We start from the raw sequence: 10,275 nt of genomic DNA on the forward strand, positions 1-10,275 counted from the left end.
TATAAGTATGAACGGTAAAGTGTGTGAGCAGTGGATATTGGACTGCTGTGGAATGTGTGGATTGCAAAGAAATTGAGTTTTGGTCCTTAGGTTTATCTAATGTGAACCCATTGGTGTGCATACTAGAGTTGCCCTTTTGCAGTCCATCAGCCTCCTTTTAGGAGATAAGGGAGTTGAACATTTGTATGGGACAGCACTTCTGCTTGGTTATGTTGGTGCCAATGGAAGGCATCCTTCTCCAGCAGCAATGCATAGACTGGATGGGATAAAATGCATGATCATTTGGAACTGATGTGGATTAAGGATGAATGCTGATAGCTAGATGACAGTGTGCTTAGTATGTTCATATAGAGAGAATGGACGTAGAAAGTGGGTGAAACAGGCATATGCAAGTGAATTTAATGGTGGCAGGAAGCATGACTAGCCAAGGAGGAGGAGGGTGGTTCATCCATCATCCAATCCTACGTTGCCCCAAGAGGAGCGTAGAAGCCCGGGGCTAGGCAGTTGGTCCTGACATTTAAGATGAGAGTGACCAACCTCACTCATCCCTGACTGGCATTATGTGAGCAATAAACCCCAACCATCCCTTGGATATAATTCTTCACCGGCTCAATCTGATTGGAGCACAATAATTACCCACTAAACCACCAGGCGCCAAAATTTGGTTATATGGTTACCACCCAGTGTAGTAAATAGTTTCCTGGTGTACAGGAAACCATTTGGCTTGTCACACAGTGTATAGTCACCCATAGGCAGAAGAAAGAGGAAAGAATGAAGGAATGAAAGACAGAAGAGGGAGTGTAAAGTCACCCGTAGGCAGAAGGATGAGGAAAGAATGAAGGAAAGAAAGATAGAAGAAGGTGGAAGGAAAGACGGATGGAGGAGAGGACAGGGCAGACACCCGAGAGCAGCACTTATGGTCAGTAATTGAGGAAGTGAGGTATGGAAGTTGAAAGGAATTGACAGGATCATAATAGTTGGATAGAGTACATATAGTGAAGTACCTGATGGGGTTGGCATGATAAGCAGTTAAAAAAAAAAAAAAAAAAAAAAAATTGTGGAACCAGTATTCCATGAACCTGAATGATTTTGTGGCTCATTTTAAAGGAACACAATTGATTGTTGTCCCACTTTCATGCTTTCCCATTCCATTTCTGGTTGTTACCTCATCCCATCTTGAAGTGGAAAAAATAGTGTCAGAATGAAGTTGATGTCATAGCATTTGCAGATTCACAGTCTGCTCTGCTGTTTTAATTTTACCCTGTCTTGTTTTTCATATATTGTATCTTCAGCCTTGGCACTTAGTCTTTTTAATTATATCATCTTTAGCTCATCTGTTTGCTATAATTATACTCTGCTAAGGTCAGTCTACTTTTTGATATATTGATAGGCCTCTCACTCCCTTTGTATTGATTGCTTATCCTCCCATCACTGTAATTTATGTCGCTTTTTGTTCATTCTTGTTTTTCCAGCCATACCCTGTGAATCTGGTAATTGAATTTAAAAAAATGCTAAGAAGGGTAATTTTCCACTCTAGCTATCTTGCCTCGGTGCTGTTGTGGGTCCTTCCCCATGTCTCTTCTATGTTGTAAAATAACAACTGTTCCTGGGTTTTATTGTTTTATTAATGTAATTTTCTTCATTCCCCAGGTTCATGACTAAAATTTATCATCCCAACATAGATAAACTAGGAAGAATTTGCCTTGATATTCTCAAAGGTAAGAAGTATACAGCTTTGATGTGCAGTGTGGCATTTGTAGTCCCAGTATGAGTGATAAAGAATTTTGTTGCGGGTATTCATTTGTATTGTTATACAGCTGTGTCTGTCACCGTTTGGTAGATTTCCTTCAGTACTATTAGTGCTGTAGCAGCTCTATAACCCTGGATCATTTCAGTTGTTTAAGTGTTGTGTCGGTTATATGGCACTGTTTGTAATATTTACTGTTTATACTTTTCGAAGGTGAGATAAACCTCATCCAGTGATGTATCATTATTCATTTGCAGGCTTTGCCTACCTCAATTGAAAGCTCTTTATTGATGACACACTTTTGGTTGCAAATGCTGATAAACTTCCATCTTATCCAAAGCTTTTACTGAGTATGATAAATATTTATGCCCACTCTAGTAATGCATATGCAGAAGAAGGATCAGAAGTGCTTGTTTAGAGTTGAGTGAAAAATATTGATCATCATATTATTGTCTAGGCATTTTTGTTTACAGGCTGCTTGTACAGTGGAGCCGGGGCTTTAAAGAATTGAATGATGTGTAAATTATTTCCATAATATGGCAGTTTCACTGAGCATGCTGTTTATCATTCTGTAATTTTCATTCTCATTGTTTCTGGATTTTGCCTCGTCCTATCTTTAGATGGGAATAAGGGTCATGATGGTGATGATGTTGGTACAGTGCTCACTTGCCAGTTGAAATTCCTTTCAGAACTCTGAGATCACCCTCCCACTGAACAACCATCACTTTATTCTTATCTGTATTTACTGTACTTCCATCCATCGTTTGCCCTTAAAGATGGGATCTGTTAGGATTCAAAAACAAAGGAAAAGAAATTGCAAAAGTAGGAGCACTGTTGAAAGCAGGCCCAGTAAAGTGGGCCATGCGCATATTTAGTGCAATGTCACTTTCCCTTCACATCATATAAAGTTCATGGATCTCATCCTTTCATAGATTTCAGTAGAGTTAGGTCATAGATACAGTATAACCTCAGTATAATGGGCTTCAATAGACTGGAATTGAGGAGTTACCGGACTAAATTCTTATATATTGGAAAAAGTCCAGTAAAGCCAGAAGCAGTCCGGACTGCCAAACCACATCAGCTATGTTCACCACAATAAAGCAAATAAAAGACATGTTTATCAGTGTACAGTACAGTACAGTATTATTATATACTGTTTATTAAACCTTTTGATTATTGTAGTGAATGTATAATACAGTACAGTACTGCAATGGTAGTGAAAACAGTTTAAAAACCTCTGGTGCGATCAGGACTAATGTCTGATATATCAGAAAAAGTTCGGATTAGCAGGAGGAAGTCCGGATGTTGCATTTATTGTAATTTTGCTTTATTAGGAATGGTTGGGGCCCCAATTAGTCCATTATAGTGAGATTTTACTGGACAGCATTTCATATTTAGGTAAAGTTTGATAGGTTGAATGATAGGTTGGGATATCCACAGATATAATTTGTGTTAGTATAGGCAAGTCCCCAGTGTATGACAGTCTTTATGAAACCCTTGATGATAGTAGTGTGTTTTCCTTGTTTGCCTCACTCCTGAATGCAGTATGCAAGCTAACCACATCTAGCACTTCATTACTAACCCCCGCTATGCAGATTATTTGTAAGGTATTCCCCCCCGAGTCGTCGTATTACAACCCATGGAACTTGTATCTAATATGAGGTATGCAGCTTGGCCGGTGCAAACCTTCATTGTGCCTGATGTGAGGTCTGTACTGTGGCAAAGGTTAAAACTTGTTTATAAATGATAGTCAAAAGTTAGGGGTATATAGAAACCTGAGACTTTTCAGTGTCAGAATATGGCTGTTGGTCCTTTTAAAGATAAGGGCAACATTTTTCCTTATATCCTCTCATTCTTATTGGCACCTTTCCATGCACCGCACATGTGCCACTTTGCACACACCCTACACTAAACAGCCTCTAAAGAATTAGTAGATATGTTGCTGTTTGGTTTCCTGTTTAATCCATTGTACACATAGTCCTCGTTGTCTTTCAGAGATGTTTTCCAAACTATCACAAATCCTTCTAATCATTTAATAATGTAAATTGTAGGAAATGGGCAGATCAGCTGATGAGGAAGCATTGGAGCTTGAATAAGTAGTTTTTCTATGATTACTGTCCACACAAGTAAGAAAAGAATCTAAAGCAACATATAACAGAGACTTCCTCTGTTGTTAGAATAGTATTTATGAATGTGTAGTACAGTATATGACTTAACTGTTTTTCTTATTCCACTTGAGAGATAATGAGGGAAAGGATGTCAAGTATGAGCAAGATATCGCACTTAAAGAGAGCAAGCCAGAAACACAAGATAATGAGGGTCAGGATGTTGAATACGAGTCAGATACACTACTGAAAGTGAGATATCCAGTGACAGATATCACCAATGAACACATAATTACAGCAAGGCTATTGGGGTACAGTAATTCCTTATATAGCACACTTTCATTGAACACAATTTTCACTGTAAAGCTGTTCATTAACACAGGAAAATTTTGTGCATAACACACCATTGTTCATTGCTAGTGGTCATTGTAATGAAGGGTCAGGGTTAAAAATAGCTCTCACAGGCATTTTTCTCAATATATCACATACATCTTTATATTATTTATAGAATTGAATGCACCTGTACCCAGTTACAGCTGATACATATTCATACTTACCTGCAGCCTTAAATTCATTTTTTATTTGTGAGATATTCTTTCTGGAATACCCATATAACCTTCACTTAAGTGGTTTTCATTAACACAAGAGTTTTTAAACACATATCTACAGTGTTAGTGAAGAATTACTCTCCCCATTTTATGAAGTTATTCCTTCAGCATATTGTGTCCTATTGCCAGTTTAAACCATGCTTCAGGATTTCCATCACATGTTTATCATGTATTACCACTTTGTTGGATGATGTATTCTCGATGGTTTGGAATCCAGCTAAATTGGAAATCAAGCATGAAGCATAGTATTGCATACCTTTTCCTGTGACTCAAGCTGTGCCATATGTGTACTGTAACTACTGTATTTGTGCATGGGCTGTGAGATTATCATTGCTGATTTATGTTTATGTTTGTGTGTTTCAGATAAATGGAGTCCAGCACTGCAGATCCGCACAGTATTGCTGTCTATTCAAGCTCTTCTTTCAGCACCTAACCCTGATGACCCGCTAGCTAATGATGTAGCTGAACTTTGGAAGGTAATTAACGTGGAAGAGGGAAGGTGTTGTACGCTGATGACTTGGTGTTGATCATGAAGAATGAGAGAGACAAAGGAACAATTTAGGAAGTGGAGAGATGGAATTCTAGGCCTCTGCACAGCTGAATGAGTGAAGATGCCCACCCAGTGTTTACATTGGCTGTGATTGTTGCCTTGTGTTCTGCTTTGTTCATAAAAGGCCACTGAAGCACCATTGTTTTTGCCAGATAACAGTCCAAGTGCTTAAGTAATATTGCAGTGTGCAATATTAAGTTAAGTGATACCATATCTTTTTGTGTGCATTTGTGTGGAATGGTTGTCCAAGCCCTCCAATTGTCCCCCATCTTGGGGGGGGAGGAGGTGCACAAACACATCCTGCTCCCATGCCAAAAATTAGTTCTCTTCCTCACCTCATTACTCATCAGTGCAGTGACCTAGAGCCGTGTGGATACTTTCATTCACATTAGGAAGAGGTGGTGAGTTAAGTGGTCGTTAATTCGTTTCTCTAATTGCTATAGTCTCCGAAATATTAAGGTTTGAAAACAAGCAATTTTCAGCAGTTTCTGGAAAATTGCCCTTAGTGAGGTGATGACTTCATTAAAAGTGGCCCAGCGTTTGTGGGTTAACCCACTGCATCCTGATAACATATGGATATGTTGCAGCGTTTTGTTACACTCAGTCCAGATAACATATCCATACGTTTTGCAAGTGTGAGGTCTGTCATTTGCACATTTTTCAAATTTCACACGTGATTTTTGGTACGTATATGCGGGACACCCTCTGGGGACACTACCTTACCCTGCATGATCCCCTCCCCCCCATGCCATTGTCTCGGCAACTCACATGTTAGCAGTGACCTGGCCAGTAAAGACATGTCACGCCACGGTATGAAATTCAAGGTGAGTGATTCCCCAATCGATGACGATGTGTGAAACAAAGGTTACATGGTGCCAGAGGAAGAAACAAGCAGAAGTGATTAGGAGGTAACTTCGCCAAGGAAGGTGCAGTATGTTGATGTGTTCAGTGAGTGATACAATGCTTATATCTCCTATATTATCATGTGAAAACCAGTTTATTCTTGTTCTACATATAACTTCGTACCAAGTGAACAACTATCTACCTCTTCTGGGTGGTTTGCAATAGTTACCGCTACCATAGAAAACGCAACATCCGCAGCGTGGTTCCAGAGAACATGGTACCAGGTGTTTAAAGGGTCACCTGTATAGCCCACTTCTAAGCTCAGGTGAGCACTTTTCCTTTGAACTGCCATCGTTTCTCACAAAAAGTGGAGGTTTGAGGGGTGGAGGGGGGGAAGGTTGGGATTGGGGGAGGTCAGTGGTGAGAAATTGGTCGGGATGTGGCAGGTTAAGGATGGTTATTTTGAACTTGGCCCCTACCCCACCTCCCTGTATTGGCAATTCTGCACACACCGTGGACAGCGAACGAGGTTGGAAGAGGATGGCAATAGCGATTCTTATATTTGAAAATGTGTATTCATAGTGTACCGTTTTATACTGGTGTTTAGTTTTGTAGTTTAAATCTCCAAAAATCTGCATATAATGAAGTACATTGAGCTCTGCTACTGTACTCATTTAATTGTGGACTTGAAATACACATGAAACCACTTGAAATTTGGTTATAGATGCTTGTTTTGAACTGAAGAATAAAACATTACGAGGTTTTTATATGTAATTGATAACTGAAAGTTTGACGTAGAACTCTCCATGATATATTAATGTATGAAAGTTATGGTGCCTAATTCTTGTCTCCTCCACAGGTTAATGAGTCCGAGGCCATCCGCATTGCTCGGGAGTGGACGCGTACATACGCTATGGGGAACTAGTGCTTGCCTTTACATATTTTTTTAAATTAAAAGGATATCACTTCTCAGGATCAGCGGCACATTATGTTGACGAATGAGGTCATCATCCCCGCCACACGACTGGAACTGGGTGCCACTACCACACACACCCCCGGCTCCTCCTGGTTCCCGTGCCACGTACAGTATAGTCCCCTAGGCGGGAGTCTTGTTGCCTCACTGTCCTTCACCAATCTTGTGTTGATTGACTTGGCATTAGAGGCATCGCTTCCACCTCTATAGGGTGTTGTATCTGTGCAGCCAGTTTTGGCATGCGGCAAGTGATTTATAACATTGTCATAGCTCACAGATAAGGCAAGATATTTAGCTATGGGCCACAAAAATTTATTTCCCTTGTATATTTGTTCTAGTCTCTCTGTTATTTTTGATATCTTCAGTTATGAAGATAAAGTGGATTTGCCAGCCCCTGGAAAATTCAGTCCATCGTATGAATTTAGCATGATTTTTAAAATCATCATTTGTTCTTTCATTTGTCCCTGTCCTGTTAGTTTCAGTTGTCTTGGGGTCACATATAGAGAAAGTGTTGTTTGGCCCTGTATCTACAGTGCCTTTTTGTCTGTTTATCTATACTACAAAGGCTTGTAAATGTTAAGACTTTAATATTTATGCTTAGTAAAAGCTGAAAAGAAGTCTGAGCAACTGCAGCACAGGGCCAGAGAACATCCCAGCATCACTGACATTAATGGCTGTATTTTTGTGGGTAACATATCTGTTTGTTAATCCAGAATCTACTGTTTATCTGCTTAGTGTGTTTAGAGTATTGAGAGAGTCACCTCATATACAAACTTAAGTACTGTATGTCCCTCAATCATAAACATGGCTCCTTGTACAGTATTCTTCATTAAGGAAGACCGTGACACGTTTGTAGAGACTGGTAGGAAAACTCGAGTCGTTTTCCTTTGTGAAGAGAATTTAAGCTGTAGTTTATTTTGCACTGTATTTCCTCTTGGCACATACATTTTTTTGTTAGTAGAATGTTCTGAGAGGTAATACAGTATTATATCATTAAATACTTGGATTGTATGTACCATTATGCAGTGTGAAGTATTACAAAAGCTAATTAGATCACTTCCATAATTTTTAGATTGTTCCCAGAAGTTATTTGCAGGACAGGAGCAAAGTTTTAGTGTGTGGATTTTGTCATCTGTCAGTCATTTGTAGATGCCGATAAAGGTGCATTATTACTCTTATTATTGTTATTAATAATATACTTAAAATGTGATAATTCCTTAAGCCTGAAACCTGGTTGAGACATACAGTACCTTGTGGTATCTACAGAAATACTGCTTTAGTACCATGTAATCAATGTCCTATGTAAATGACTCATTCCACATAGTGTGTATTATGATATTGATAGGCCTTATGGTGGGAGAGTAAAAATGAATTGCATTGTTTTGTCACCCCATTTCACATAAGCCTGTATTAATGCTTGCAAAGAGAGAAGAAAGTAAAATTGGCAATAATGAAATAATCTCAAATTTTGTATGCTGCTTTAGAGTAAAGAATGCTAAATAATAGCTGTTATTTAAACCTAGAGAGTTGATGATTGCCAGTTTCACCACTAATATCTGACACCATGAATATTGAAAAGTTATCTTCTGGGAAAATATTAAGGGATGTGGAACTCTACCATCTATTTCCGGAGTCTCATATCCTAACACACCAAGAAAATAAAAATGTTCCTTCAATATTAAGCTTTTGATACCTAAGAAATTTTTTTTACTAACTGCACACATGCATTATTATTTTTTCATTACTTAGCACTTCAGATGCAGTGAATTATGGCAACTGCAGCACTGTTTTTGTGTAGTTGCCAGTGAATTTTGGTAGTTCCTGGAGGATAGGAGAGAATGTTGCCTGTGTGGCCCTCATGTGTTGGAAAAAGAGAACTCTTGTTTGGGAGTGGAGGACTGGAAACCCACTCTTTCTTTGTTTGCTGAAGAGATGTAATTTCATCAGCCAGCCTGTGATGCTGCTGCATATGAAAATGGTTTTGTTATTCCCATAGTAGGAGAGGAAGTTATGCCTAAGAATTCTCTCTTTTGATTCATATTTGTGAAAGATCAGAGCCATGCATTGGAATTTGTTACCACATTCATGCATAAGATGAATTTGACTTTTTTGTTGAAATATCTGGAGGAATCAGTTCTCGTGGAAATGAAAAAAAAAAAAAAAAAAAAAATCATAGCTACTTAAGCAAAAAGATGTGCAAGGGTTGGATGGAAGGGTGGGACGTATTGCTACTTCACTTTAAGATATGGGCATTATATGTATAACATTTAGTAACCTGAACTATTAGAGCTCTATGTTTCATATTTTCTTCATCCTAACTCTGTATCACAGTGTGGGAGGAGTGATTAGGATTTAAAAAATAGGAATAGGAGAACACAAGTAGAATAATCTACACTGCCTAGTGGAAAGAACTACACATTCATTATATTATCATTCAGGCCTAAAAAATTCCCATTTTCACCCATTAGGAACATGTCTTCCACACAGTATGTGTTGAATTATTCTTTGTTCACTGGGTGGTAACCACATAATGGCACCTAGTTGTTTAGTGGGTAATTAAGGCACTCCAGTCCAACTGAGCCAGCGCAGGTTTATATGCAAGTGGTGGTTAGGGTTTATTGCTCATGTCATGCCACTCAGGGATGAGTGAGGCTGGTCACTTTCATCTTAAATGTCAGGACCAACTTGCCGTGCCCTGGGCTCTTATCCTGCTCATGGGGGAACACAGGATTACATGATGGATGAATAAAGAAGAAAAGAGAGCACTCCTCTGACTGCTAAGTTTAAAAGTAGATGTATTCTTGTCATAAAGAATTCCATGCATTTTTCATGATCATCATCCTGACTTTTTTTTTTTTTTTTTTTTTTTTTTTTTAAAGACTGGGCGTAGGCTTTGTAGCCTGTTCCCAAGACCCAGCCTCCTACATACCATACACCTCCATCTGCCACCACTTCAGCACTAACATCTCCCATCCATGTTGAGTACATGCTAGTGCTGTCTCATGCAGGACTGGTGTATTGATATTAACTGGGGTATTTTTAAGACATGTAGGCAGGTCTTCTGGTAGATCAGTAAAGTCTGCTGTATGAATTCAGATCCTTAAACTGCTCTCTGCCTCAGCTGGATTTTGAACCTGAGTTCATTAGGACTGCAGGCCATCACTCCACCGATTCAGCCACCACCTCCCCAAGTGAATGAGCCACACTTCCATTCACTTGCCATTCAAGCTCCTAGAATCATGGCTCCACCTGATACGTCAAATAACATTCTGCAGTTAGCTTGACAATTGCCTGTCTGATGTGTGGCCTCTGCCAAGTTGAAAAGGAATGTCAAACCCTGGTCACACACTCCTTTGCAGTAAATTCATCCAGCCAGCTCTATCACTTACCAGCTCCTTAGCTTCATTAGCTCCTATCTCTCTCTCTCTCTCACACTCTCTCTCTCTGTC

General features: G+C 39.3%; 1 protein-coding gene across 2 annotated transcripts in view; it reads left to right on the forward strand.

The window, feature by feature from the left end:
• Nucleotides 1-8,504, forward strand: part of LOC145414699 (ubiquitin-conjugating enzyme E2 N) — a 35,607-nt gene extending 27,103 nt beyond the window's left edge. For both annotated transcript variants that reach the window (XM_080284221.1, XM_080284222.1), the window contains 3 exons: nucleotides 1,651-1,718; nucleotides 4,824-4,936; nucleotides 6,713-8,504. In XM_080284221.1, the coding sequence (XP_080140347.1) occupies nucleotides 1,651-1,718; nucleotides 4,824-4,936; nucleotides 6,713-6,778 (247 nt within the window). In that variant the 3' untranslated portion in view covers nucleotides 6,779-8,504. The remainder of the gene's footprint in view (nucleotides 1-1,650; nucleotides 1,719-4,823; nucleotides 4,937-6,712) is intronic.
• The last annotated feature ends 1,771 nt before the right edge of the window (nucleotides 8,505-10,275 follow it).

Source organism: Coenobita brevimanus, chromosome 100 (assembly GCF_032717465.1).
Source record: "Coenobita brevimanus isolate Jiangsu-jjx chromosome 100, ASM3271746v2, whole genome shotgun sequence".
Taxonomy (NCBI): Eukaryota; Metazoa; Arthropoda; class Malacostraca; order Decapoda; family Coenobitidae; genus Coenobita; species Coenobita brevimanus.